The sequence below is a fragment of the Diaporthe citri genome (genome assembly GCF_014595645.1).
Source record: "Diaporthe citri strain NFHF-8-4 chromosome Unknown scaffold_7, whole genome shotgun sequence".
NCBI lineage: Eukaryota > Fungi > Ascomycota > Sordariomycetes > Diaporthales > Diaporthaceae > Diaporthe > Diaporthe citri.
Genome location: NW_025064852.1, coordinates 3,499,412 through 3,511,895, shown reverse-complemented (window position 1 = coordinate 3,511,895; position 12,484 = coordinate 3,499,412). Strand labels below are relative to the sequence as shown.

At 56.1% G+C, this 12,484-nt stretch overlaps 6 protein-coding genes across 6 annotated transcripts; 3 read left to right on the top strand and 3 right to left on the bottom strand.

Annotated features, from left to right (window-relative positions):
- Positions 1 to 418: 418 nt before the first annotated feature.
- On the bottom strand, positions 419 to 935 carry INS49_014078 (uncharacterized protein; the record flags this gene model as incomplete). Its single annotated transcript, XM_043174769.1, has 2 exons — positions 419 to 862; positions 924 to 935. The coding sequence occupies 2 exons, from the start codon at positions 933 to 935 to the stop codon at positions 419 to 421; spliced, it is 456 nt and encodes a 151-aa protein (XP_043021714.1).
- A 1,253-nt stretch (positions 936 to 2,188) lies between these two features.
- On the top strand, positions 2,189 to 2,869 carry INS49_014077 (uncharacterized protein; the record flags this gene model as incomplete). The annotated part of the gene is made up of 2 exons (XM_043174768.1): positions 2,189 to 2,200; positions 2,261 to 2,869. The coding sequence occupies 2 exons, from the start codon at positions 2,189 to 2,191 to the stop codon at positions 2,867 to 2,869; spliced, it is 621 nt and encodes a 206-aa protein (XP_043021713.1).
- A 911-nt stretch (positions 2,870 to 3,780) lies between these two features.
- Positions 3,781 to 4,684, bottom strand: INS49_014076 (uncharacterized protein; the record flags this gene model as incomplete). Its single annotated transcript, XM_043174767.1, has 2 exons — positions 3,781 to 4,237; positions 4,296 to 4,684. 2 exons carry the CDS (start codon positions 4,682 to 4,684, stop codon positions 3,781 to 3,783), a joined length of 846 nt encoding a protein of 281 aa, XP_043021712.1.
- A 434-nt stretch (positions 4,685 to 5,118) lies between these two features.
- On the top strand, positions 5,119 to 6,207 carry INS49_014075 (uncharacterized protein; the record flags this gene model as incomplete). Its single annotated transcript, XM_043174766.1, has 1 exon — positions 5,119 to 6,207. The coding sequence occupies one exon, from the start codon at positions 5,119 to 5,121 to the stop codon at positions 6,205 to 6,207; it is 1,089 nt and encodes a 362-aa protein (XP_043021711.1).
- A 297-nt stretch (positions 6,208 to 6,504) lies between these two features.
- Positions 6,505 to 8,313, bottom strand: INS49_014074 (uncharacterized protein; the record flags this gene model as incomplete). The annotated part of the gene is made up of 5 exons (XM_043174765.1): positions 6,505 to 6,982; positions 7,052 to 7,850; positions 7,913 to 7,972; positions 8,025 to 8,175; positions 8,251 to 8,313. 5 exons carry the CDS (start codon positions 8,311 to 8,313, stop codon positions 6,505 to 6,507), a joined length of 1,551 nt encoding a protein of 516 aa, XP_043021710.1.
- A 1,837-nt stretch (positions 8,314 to 10,150) lies between these two features.
- INS49_014073 (uncharacterized protein) lies at positions 10,151 to 12,034 on the top strand (the record flags this gene model as incomplete). Its single annotated transcript, XM_043174764.1, has 1 exon — positions 10,151 to 12,034. One exon carries the CDS (start codon positions 10,151 to 10,153, stop codon positions 12,032 to 12,034), a length of 1,884 nt encoding a protein of 627 aa, XP_043021709.1.
- Positions 12,035 to 12,484: the final 450 nt, after the last annotated feature.

The window sequence follows — 12,484 nt, the reverse complement described above, 5'->3', positions numbered from 1 at the left end:
AATATTCGTCAGAGGCCATAAATCACTTGAGAATGCTTTCATTTCAACATGGCAAGGCACACAGTAGTTATTCTCTCGAAGAGGCCATTCAACCCCGACCAACTGTGTCTTGTGAGTCACGGCGTGGCGTAGTCCCGTCTGCTGCAGGCAACCACCAACATTCCAATCCACCTGGTTCATAGCTTCAGCCACTACCAACAGCGACAGCATGCGTGGACCTGGCCGTGTTTCACATGGAAACATGGCACCAGGATCCAGAGAAAATGACCAAGCGATATTATTTCCATTCACCTGCCATGATGTCGACTCATCTTATCCACTGTGACCTATTCTCGAGGATCGTCAGCTCATGTGCTCAGTTCCTGGAAGCAGAAGCGTCATTGCCCACGTATTCCTGCCGTGCGTCGTCCATGACACCCTAAGGCGCCTGCTTTGTCTCCGGGGCCAAAGGCCAATGGTATTGCCCGTCTTCCAAAAGCTCGACCATGTGCAGGATCACAGCACGCTCTGCCGCCCAATCACTTCGCTTCACCTCGAGCTCCTGTCGTGCCAGATTCGTCGTCGCCTCGGCATTGTCAATCACATCCTGAGTCGAGCCGGTCTCTCGTGCCCGTTCCGCCGTCGTCTGGGCCTGGTCGACTGTCTCCGCGGCCGATGCGATCTCGAACTCGGCCTTGACGTTGTCTTCGAAGTAGATTTGCTTGATCTTACCAGCCAGGCGCTCGATTGCCCGTTGGCGACCGGAGATTTTGTTGTGATGATTCCCCTGAGCCTTCTCGGCGTCGGCCTGGTGACGTGCGCGACGTTCCATACGCTCCTCTGCGTCGTCCAGCATTGAGCGATCCTCAGTTTCAGGTGAGTCCTTTGACAAGCAGAAGTCAGCTACTCGGTGTGAAATAATATGACACCCATGAAGAACTTACGGAGTCAGCCATGGTGTTGCCGTTGCTGTCGTGTGTGCTTGATTGGCTCTGTTATTTTGTGTGTCACCGCTCGCTGGTTGGTTGCGGTGCGTTTCGTGTTGTAGTGTGGAAGGAGGAAGCGGGGAAAAGGTTGCCCTTCCAACCCACCAAAACTGATCTTAAAAAGCCACAGGTACCTGGGTACCAATCCTGACGCTATCTGGGCAGGCATTTTGACCTATTTTGATGTGGAATCTAGAGCTGCTGGTCCAAGTGCGGCGAACGAAAGCAGTCTCGGCTTGACGTCTACCCAACCTGGAAGCCGCAGCGACGAAGACGAAGCCATGATCGTGCACAGCACGGGGTCCGACAACATGTCCAGCGGGGACCTGTCTCCTGGGTTGCGGGACGCCATGGAACTCGACGACCCTCATGGAGACAGCAACTAGCCGATTCCCACCAAGGGACGTGACCCTGCACTCGTCAAGCGTCAGTCATTTATCAGCATCCACGATGGAAGCTCAGCCAGCTCAGATGTGGGCGCCTTCCACATACCAGGCTCAGGGCCCTGTGCCAGAGCGGAGTCCTTTGAGTTTCCGAGTCGCCGCAGCGCCGCAGCTGCGCCGGGTTGGAAACGTCAACGAGATACACTCGCCGTCACACCTCCTGCCCGGATCGACTTGTTCCCGCCCTAGCGACAGGACCAAATACGCCTGGCATCAGGCGTGACCTTGATCACTCATCAATTTGTCTTCCCTTACCCCGGGTCCCAAGCCCGGTACGGTACCCCTACCGGACCACCATAGCTCTCTCGATTTCCTCGAGCAGCCAGATGAAATGCCACCTGTTTGCTATCCTCATTCATCGTGTATGATATCAAGAAATTCCCCGCGTGCACGTCTTCAAGTCATAGTACAAGGAGCTTGTAAACCACCACCTCCTCAAATGCCATTTGTAGCCGTCGTCTCGAGTGACTGTACCACACTTGTATTACCAGGTGGTCTCGCTATGAGCCAATATACTATAGGTGACCGGGTGACTGGACAGATAGGGGCTGACTGGAAGTTTTCTTGTCCGAATGATTGAGTGAAGGGGTAGCCTCTAGTGACTGCCAGCCTAGCCTGGACCTATTTAAGGTGGACCTCCTTGAGCCGGGAGGGCAACCTTTCTTTCTTTGCCAACACCTTACTACAATAACATCAAGACATCGCGACCCACCAGCCAAAAGCCAACGGTAACCGCGAAGATAAAAGAACGAACCACATATCACAGAGAAGGCAACAACAATGGCTAACTTCGTAGGTTCTCAAAGCGGGTCGTATCAACATGCCAAGTAATTAACTTCTATTTAACAAAAGGAAGCGCCCGCGAACAACGAGTATCAACTGCAAGGGAGGATACTCCAGCTCATCCCGTCGGAATCTCAGCAAGAGGTGGAGGAGAACGGAGAGCTCCGCGCTATCAGAGACCATTGTATCGCGGGTGAGGAGGTAGCCCAAGCGTTGATTAACGAGATCCTCGATGGGATTGCCAAGGCCGAATCGAAGCTCGAGAGGGCCCGTCAGGCAGCCGAAGAGATTTCTGGGACACTAAGGGGGGCAGGGTCCAGGAAATCCATTCAGTCACAGCATGCAAAGAACACCTGGGCACGGTATGAAGCGCTCCAGCGGCAACAGAACGAACACATCGCTCACTGGCAGCATGCGGCCTATCGGGAGCAGTATCAGGGGCTGGGGGAAGCACGGCTTGCGCTCATGCAAGCGCAGGAGGCGTTCAAGGAAGCGCAGTATGTGGTCGAACAGTTAGAGGCCGAGAGCCGGCAGGCACGGGCGATGTGTGACAAGTGTCGTAATGAAGAGCATTCCAGACAAATTCTCGGAGAGGTGGCGATCAGTGCGGTGCTAGAAAAGCAATCCAGACGCAGCAATGGTGCTTGGGAAAAGATCCAGGTGTCTCTCCCTGTTTAGAAAGTCAAGCCCGGGACAGGGCAGGCGGAGATGGACGATTACGCATCGGCTGCTTGAGAGAGAGCCTATGAGCTCTGCCAATAGGCCATAGGAAGACTCTGCAATTGACTACCGGCATTTACATTTTGAACCTGGCTTTTGGTGACCATACTCCCCTTGCAATCCATCCTCAGCATTCTGAACAAGCTTCGTGGTCGTCATCAAACTTGCAACACGTGGATACTGGGTTGAATACATGCATGGTACCATCGACCCGGAAGCCATCATCATGCAAACCGAAGAACAATTCAACAGCTGCCTTCCCCCTCTCTGCGATGCTCCTCCAGCGCATACTGTGGACCTGACGGCCTTACTCACAGCCTCCCATTCAGTCATTGTATGTCCCTGGTCCGTGTTCAACTCGGCATCATAGGATGTAAAGGGCCTCTAGACGGCGTGCGTTTTGGGTGTCTGGTTTCTCTATCAAGCACCGGCAATCAAAGTTCGTGTGGGTATCTCTCCTGAACCGTGTCACTCAATTGCCCCACCCTGATTTCCAATGGCATCCACGTGTTGCTTTCTTCAACATTGACCAGGCCTTCCAAGACACGACGATGATCATCTTCAACCCTGGTTCCCCGACGACTTCTTGTTACCCCTGCGACCTCCTCTACCTGCTGCCGATGCCGGTGCCGGCGAGGGAGGATAGGAGGAGGGAGGAGAAGAGGCCGACGCTAGGAATTGGGGTCGCGGCCGTGCACGAGAATTAGGGTTTAACGCACTTGACGGGAGTCGGAATCCCGGTTGTTCAGGGACGTAGACCTGTGATGGGATTTCGGACCGTGGAGTGATCATCTCCATACCAGTGGCACGGTCTCTCTGTGGCCCCCAAATCACCTTGCGCGCCGCGATTGCTCTCTCCTGGAAGTGGGCTATTGTCGGAGGCACCCTGAGCATCTGCCCTGGTGAGACGGTGGCGCCATGGCACCACCCCGGGGCAGCGCATCACCGTCGGTCAACTTGGGTCTCTTGGAGTCATCATGTCCGATCTTTTCGTCGGGGTTCATTCCCCTCTTGACTCCTCTGTCAACGCGAGGCCCGTTCGGCGGGTGCGGTGGGATAGGAAACCCGTCAGCGGGACGTGCAGCTGGTGGTTGCAAGCTAATTGGTGGCGTATTCGACTTCCTTCCATGAGGAATGGTCTGTTCTGGAACACGCTCTACAGGCACTGCAGGGGTAGTTCGTATCGCATTAGTGGTGTGCTGCTCGGGCAGGTTCCGAAGGACGTTTCTCTTCTGCCAGAGACCTTCCATTTGTCTCTCGCCCATAGGATCGTGGTCGGAGATCTGGTCTCCAATCTCCAGCCCATGCCGTATGCAGTTTATGGTTCTGTCGTCTGCGGGCGTAGTACAACATGTGGTCATGGTCAAGGTGACTCAGCGACCACAATTTGTTGTTGAACGTGTCTATATGCTCTTGGTTTCCGGTGGGAAGGATGTTGCGTGACTCAATGTCGTACAGGCGGGCATAGTCTCCATCCTCACCGGGGTTCCGCAGCCTCACCACGGCGATCAGAAAGTAAACTATCTTGTCTTCGACGCCTCCAGACGATGAATCACTAACGACGGTCGTGCCGTCGGCCCGTTTCCGCATAGTCTTTCGTGCAATCCCGTTGTATGAAAAGCATCGAGCACTTCCGACTGTGAAAGCGCCACCTTTCCAGGTTGCGCGGTTGACCTTGGAAGCGAGTCGAATGCGGATGATTCGCGGGTTTCCAAACAGAGACAAGGCCTCCCCCCCATTGCTGACGCTCGTGACCCCAAACTTTGTCTTCATGAGAGCCTCCTCAATCGTGCCGTGGTCCTCGAGCCGCCAATCGACCAAGCTCTGGACTGCCTCGAACGTGTGATCGAAAACGCTGTTTCAGGGAGAGGTGTTGTCGTCTCGACAAAGCACAGCCAGGAAAAGGCGGAGGCCGTCGCGTGCCCAAAAAGATTATTCATGGAGTCGTATCAGCTTCAGTAGGACTCAAAATCATATGCATTGACCCCCAAGTCAGCCTCATTCCGGCAATCCGTAACCTCGAGGCCGTCATCCTAGCACCGGTATTCAGTGGGTCCACGTTTAACATCAACACCACAGGCGTCGTCTTGACAAAGGTTGCTTATAACGTGGCGAATTCTCTAACTTTCTCCTTAAGGGGACTTGGAATAGGGAATGCGGGACATGTTGACGTCCACATTTCCCAGAGGCCCGCCCGGCCTGACTCGATGGTGGCCCAAAACCTTCCAGTGCTTGAAGAGAAGACTGAGATCAGCACCGCATCGGACAAAAACTTCATCTACTTGAATCTTGCTTCCATCTTGGCGTCAGGCTACTATCCTCATCCAGGCATCCTCGCCGCGGCAGTACCTCCTTCTACACCCGAGTTGGACGAGGCAAGAAGACGCTTGGAAGCTTGGCGTCTCGTGGAACGTACCGAAGATTCTTCGGTCATTCACCCACGCTTCAACCCGACATCATCATTGGACCAGGCTATATCCACCTACGTCACGATGGAGTCGAACATACACTCACTCATACTGCTGGGACTTGTGAAGCCAGAAATGCCGCCCCGCGTCCAGCGGGTCCTCGTAGATATAGCCGCGCTGGTCTCGCAAGGCCTCACATCGTTCTTTAACCTTAGCACGACAGGGGGTCAACGAGATCACAGGATGACTGTGCAGAGCCTTGGAGAAACGGCTGGCTTCGCGAGAAAACACTGCCACAAGGGCCTGTTGTGGCAAGCCCTGGCTTACCTGCACAGTTTCAGCAAGACTACACTGCGGGGTGAATCCGGCCGTGTTCAACCACCGAACAAAGTTCTAGACGAGGCTGTCCGATACTACGAGCTCAAAGAGGTGATCAAACGTGCGGGCTACATGAGCAGTCTGCTGAAGATCCCCTTTGCGCACGAGGCACACCTGCTGTCTGACGAAGAGTTCCCCAAGGTCGAGGAACTCGTCGCAGCGGCATTCGCCTTCAACTTCATGAGGGTGGCTGTGGAGCAGGTCGGCTACTTTGCGCGGGACATCACCTCCGATGTGGTCCTGGAAAAGGAGGCAGACGGCGAGGCTGTCGACTGGGATGTCCTCAAGAAAGAGGCCAAGGATGGCGGAGATCTCCAGGTCATGGCCATGTACACCGACTTGTGGATGGACGTCGTCGAAGACGACCTCAAAGTCTACCGCGCCATCGGGACTACGGCTATCTCGAACTCGGCCTTCTGCAATGGATTCATGGACCTCGGAATCGAGCACTACGGATCGCTGCTTCCTCCCGTCAGGCCTGACTGTCGTTCTCTCGTGCCAAGGGGCTGATCATGACTTTTCTTTGGTGGACTCATCCTAGCACACCACGAGCCGTGGCGATGTCTGCCCTGATTCAGCCCGCTTGCAATGAAGGAGTTGTCGGGGAAGAAACGGGCTGCTGGGTGACGGATGACAAAAAACAGTATAGCTAAGAGAGAAGGTGCTTTTTGATGGAAGGCTGTAGAAGACAGCAGCGAATTAATTCTTTTTAATATAGTGCTCTTACTGCGTGCACGTGAATTTATTCGCCATTATACCCATCGGGAGCATGTCACGGATGCTCGTCACACTCGTAATCCATCACTTCTACTGGTCCCGCTCGTTCAAAATAAGGTACGGACCACTATGCGACGCCGCAAAGATATCATAAAGCTGATACTCATCCGCCCTCTCCCTGCCCAACCCCTTGCCAGGCGCGCCACCACCAACACGGCCCAGCTCCCCCGGCGCAACCTCAAAGTCAAAGTGCCACAGCGTTTTGGCGACAACCAGGCTCGCCTCGAGGTACGCCATCGCCTTTCCGGCGCACGACCGCGAGCCCACAGAAAACGGCATGAATGCGGGCCGCATGCTCGCGGCCTGCGCTGCGTCGAGCCAGCGCTCCGGCTTGAAGGAGAAGGGCGAGGGGAAGTAGTTCTCGTTGTGGTGCAGCGCGTATGCGCTCACGCCTATCTGTGTCCCCGGTGGAACGACGTGCCCGTCGATTATCAGGGGCTGGCCTTTCTGAGGGTCTTCGGGGGCCTGCTGGCGCCAGGCGACGCCGGGGACCGGGGGTGACATGCGCCTGGTGTCATTGTTAGTCATGCAACTTTTCCCAAAGCCATCTGGCTCAACCCTCATCAAAATTACTCACATGGCCTCATCGATACACGCGCGCAGGTAGTGGCAGCTAGACAGTTTCGGCCCGCTGTGAATTTCCTCGGCGCTGGAGAACGTGGAGCGTATCTCATCCGCGAGCTTCCTGTACGCCTCGGCGTTGACATCCCGGCTGAGGTAGAAGAAGAGACCGCCAAGCGCGGCAGCAGTGGTGTCGCCTCCCGCAGCAACGAAGAACAAGCCCTCGGAGAAGAGCAGCTCGCGCAGCTGGGCATCGTCCATGGCCGCGCCTTGCGTCCCGTCGGCCACGAATGAGACAAGGTCATGGCGGGCATTCTTCCCCATGCTGAGACGACCTGTAGTTATCTTGTCCATGATCGCCCAGAACCGCGCCCGGCTGCGGCCACTGACGCTCGCGAGCAGCGCCTCGAGGCCGAGGTCTTGCAGCAGCGGGAACTGGAAGAAGCAGTTGCTCTTGTAGTTGCCGGCGAACAGGCCGTCAAGCATGAAGCGGTGCTCCGGGTCCCGCTGGGTGTTGAATTCATACCCGAAGGCCAGGAGGCCGATGGTGTCGAGGCCGACCTGTCTGCAGCGCGGGGTGATATCCACGGGGTCCTTCCCGCTGAACCGCAGCTGCTCGATGAAGATATCGACCTGCTGCTGCAGGGTGGACTCGAAGAGGCGCATGGCCCGCTCGGTCACTGCCTGGCCGATGACCTTGCGCTTGGTGCGGTGGAGCTGCTTGTCGAGAACGTTGAAGATGTTTGGGGAGGTCTTGGCCATTCTTAGAGTGGTATAGACCCAAGATTTGCCGATTCGTTCGCTGTTGTAAATATCTGCATTGGTCAGTTGAGGGCTAGCCTCAAGCCGGGATCCCTTCCAAGAATCGTTTTCATACCTTGGAGAGCGGTAGCGGTGTTGAACACGAGCCTGTTCGGAGCCTGGCGAAAGACAGGCCCTAGAAGATGTTAGACGTTTAAAAGCTAGGACAAGAGATGACACGGTCGTACCATATCTCTCATGGTCCCTCATGACGGCGAGGTGGAATCGCATCCGGATGGCATTATAGCCACCGTATCCGTCGGTGATCTTGGCGAGCCATGGCCCCGGATATTTCCTCAACGGGTGAAGGAAGCTTCGGTAGGCCGAAAGAAGAATGAACTGTTGGACAAGTCAGCTGGGCAGATCTGACTGAGTCTATGGCCGTGGCCGCCATGAGGTGAAGTGCGGACGAACAGATGGCACCAGGAGCAGGACAAAGTACCGGGCCCAGATGAACAGCGATTCCAAGGGAATCATGTTGACTTCTTGGTTTGGACGACTATGGGTAGTTGAAGAAGAGCAGTCGAAGGCTGAGCCCTCAATTTGATGTGGAGAGTTTGTGGCGGCGATTTCAGAGCTGCACGGAACGAGGAAGCACAGAAAGTTGGCCCACGGACGACGATAACTTCAGATAATTGCCTTGTTCGGATCAAAACACAGTCAGAAATTAGGCACATTCGAGGAATAGTGTCCATGCTATTTATCGACCCGCTGCTCAATCCTACCCTTCAACCAACAGAACCAACACGTATAGATGGTAAGACGCTAAGTCTGGCCAGCAAGGGTCCCCACCACTGCGAGTCCATCCTAGTTCACGATGGATTCTGCGGGGAAATTGGCATACGAGTACCTCAGTGATTGAATGCAAAGGTTAAGTTAAGAAATTGTCCCACGCTCAATCTGATTGAACATCGACAGACTCAATCCGGTCGCAGGTCGAGATCCGGGCCACGTCTTTCGAGGCTCATGCATCATGTTCTCGCAGGGAACAGTTTGGGTCACAATGGAGAGAATACTCATGCCACGGAGCCTCCATGGTGTTTTCACAGTCTCGCTCATCAGAAGATTCCGCAATGTCCCAGTCAGGCTCTGCTCGAGACTCAGGTGCATCCGGGATGGATCAAAGCTCTGTCATCAAGGCATGTTGCCACCAATGCCTCGGCATGGTGAGCCTGAACGAGTCTTATGAAACTCATCTGCTGCTGAGGTTGCCATCTCTTCGATATCAAGCCGTGCTAGTGCGAAGATGTTCTGTGGCTGTGCCTGTAAACAGACCAGTGAGATAGATGCATGGTATCATGTATGAATCTCCTCCAACATTCGAACTGCGGGTGAGGATGGATGGATCGATTGACTGAATTGATGATGGCTTGGCTGTGTGGAAATTTCGAGAGACGTCGGGACATGGCTGCTGTGTTCAGTTGCGGAAGTGCAGTGGGGAAGAACAATCTAGAAAATATAGTATGTAGTCGATACACGAACTCAAACTCTATCCATCTGCATACCTGCATAGGTAGTCCACACACGTAAACCAGCCTGTCTGATGTGCATGTGCATAAGCACATCGTGCGTTGACTTTTGTGTTCTGCATGTCTTGGAATTGCGTCATTTGGCCTCCCCCAAAAGGCTGCAAACTGTTAGATCCCACCCGGGGCGGTCCAGGCGGTCGAGGCGGTTCCTGGTGACCAGTGCTAGCGGCCGGCCGTTCTGGCTCAGGTGGCACCGCATGTGGGTGGTGCTGAATCGGGGAGGGGCCTGAGGGAGGCCCGAGAGGGAATCCACACAGCGGGACCCTGGGCCTGGGCAGCCTGGGCACTGACCAGACTGTGCCCCACCTGCTTTGTTGCTGGGGGAGGGAGTGTGGAGGAAGGTGCATGTGGTCTTGCATTGTGCAGGAGCTTTTGGAGCTGTGACCTGGCGCCAGCAAGGAAAAAGCTTGTCCGACCGCGTCCAGCATCTCTTCGTCACCGTCTCTCTCTCACCATCCACCCTTTAATTCTCAACGTTTCTTTCTCGCCTCTCACCATCCACCACTCACCCACCACCTGCACCAGCTACCAGCCGTCGCACCGTCTCAGGAACAGCAGCAATCGCCTACAATGTGAAAGCAACGAGGGCTTCACGAAGTGGTATAACATTGTCGCAGGAGGTCTCACTTTTTCAGTTTCCAGCTCTAGCGTCTCGCTTATTTTCCCACTCTCGCTGTCGCTTCTCATTCTTATCATTAGCCCCAGACACACATCTCACCCTGCCGTTGGTCTGTCTGTCTGACACTGCAGCCCATTGACATCATTCATTCCAACTGCCGTCCGTCATGTCTTCCTACAGAGACATCCCCGAGGACGTCCTCAACCGCCTCAACAGCGTCTCGGGCTCCTTCAATCCGCGGGACGAGGGCCAGGAGCGAGTGGCCGCCGTCGTGGCAGAGCACCTGCCCGACGGCTACACCGCCGCATTCGACGGCTTTGACGGCACCGGCGCCGCCGCCCATGATTCCTCCAACAACTCCGGGCCGGCCGGCCCAGCCTCCAACAACCCAGACCTGGCTGTCGATGACTCCGACCACCCCGCCGAGTCGTCGCTCCTGCTGCAGGGCGGCGACATCCACCGCGACCTGTTCAAGATCCCCGCCCAGCCGCCCGGAATCCAGCGCGCAATGACCTTCTCCCACCCCGTGCGCACCGACACTCCGGACAACGAATTCACCGCCGCCGACATCAACCAGATCCAGGGCTTCCGCAGGCACCATGTCCTGCAGAAGCAGAGGACCCAGCGGCCCCGCGGATTCCAGGGCGGCACCAGCATGCCCATCACCCGCAGCTTCGTCGAGTTCCTTGACCTCTACGGCGCGTTTGCCGGTGAGGACCTTGCCGACTCGGACGACGAGGGCGTCACCGACGAGGAGGCCACGCCGTCCGAGCAGGCCACCGAGGAGCAGGAGGCCGCCAACGAGACCAGCCCGCTCATCCGTCGCCGGCCCCACCACGTCCGAAGGAAGTCGTCGCGCGTGCTGAGGCGCCAGGGCGACGCCTCCACCACCAAGACGTTCCTTACCCTGCTCAAGGCCTTTGTGGGCACGGGCATCATGTTCCTACCCAAGGCCTTCTACAATGGTGGCATCCTCTTCTCGTCCATGTGCCTCGTCTCCGTTGCCGCCATCTCCATGTGGGCCTTCCATCTTCTGCTCAAGTGCCGGACCTCTGTTGGCGGCTCCTACGGTGAGATTGGCGAGGCCATCGCCGGGCCCTGGATGCGCAATGTCATCCTGACCAGCATCACCCTGTCACAGCTGGGCTTCGTCTGCACGGGTCTCGTCTTCGTCGCCGACAACTGGTTCAGCTTCCTGGCCGCCGTCACCCACGGCGCCAACCCGCTCGGCATCAAGGTCCTCATCGCCCTGCAGGCCCTGCTGCTGATCCCGCTCAGCTTCATCCGCAACATCTCCAAGCTGGGCGCCGCCGCCACCCTCGCCGACGCCTTCATTCTCATCGGGCTCTGCTATATCTGGCAGTACGACATCTCCCACCTCGCCAGCGAAGGCATGAGCCCCACCGTCGAGCTCTTCAACCCCAAGGCTTACACCCTCACCATCGGCGCCTCCATCTTCACCTTCGAGGGCATCGGACTCATCATCCCCATCCACGCCTCCATGCGCCACCCGGAGAAATTCGAGCCGCTCCTGGGGCTGGTCATGCTCATCATCACCTGTATTTTTACTTCCGTCGGCGCCCTGTGCTACGCCACATTCGGCGACCGCACCCAGATCGAGGTCATCAACAACTTCCCCCAGGACTCGCGCCTCGTCAATGCGGTCCAGTTCCTCTACGCCCTGGCCGTCCTCATCGGGAACCCCGTCCAGCTCTTCCCCGCCATGCGTATCCTCGAGGGCCGCATCTTTGGCCACCGCAGCGGCAAGAAGGACCTGCTGACAAAGTGGAAGAAGAACGCCTTCCGCACCACCCTGGTCGTCGTCTGTTGCGCCATCAGCATTGGGGGCAGCACAAACCTCGACCGCTTCGTCGCCCTCATCGGCAGCGTCGCCTGCGTTCCGCTCGTCTACGTGTACCCGGCATTTTTGCACTACAAGGCTGTCGCCACCACACCAAGGGAGAAGATCGCCGACACATTGCTCATGGTGCTGGGGATCGTGGGCATGGTGTACACGACGGCCATCACCATTTCGAGTAGTTTTGCCTAAGATTTTGCATCATCAAGGAGAAGTCGGGTTCATAAAATGGGAGAGACTTTAGGGGATGACACCCCAGGTCCTGCATGATTGGGAGCATCTGGATGACACGTGAAGGGAAAGGGGCTCGTGAGAACACGATTCGAGTCGGCGCTTTGGCGTGTGAAGAGAAAGGTGTGCGAGATGAAAAGGGAATCGAGTGACCGAGAGAAGACGAAAGAGATAAAGCGCGAGTGGGCGACGAAGCATATCATTGGGTTGGACATCTGGGCGCGTGTGTGATTTTCTAGCATTGTCTGTTGGCTATTTGGTTTGGAGATAGCGCTTGTAAACGGTTTGGGTGCATAGTACATGGGCAGGTAGTTAGCTGGGAGCCTATTTCAACAATATACCTGAAATCCCATCTCATACGCCTGCTTTTGTCATCGTGAACCCTTGCACCAGCTCAGGTGCAAGGTGCTG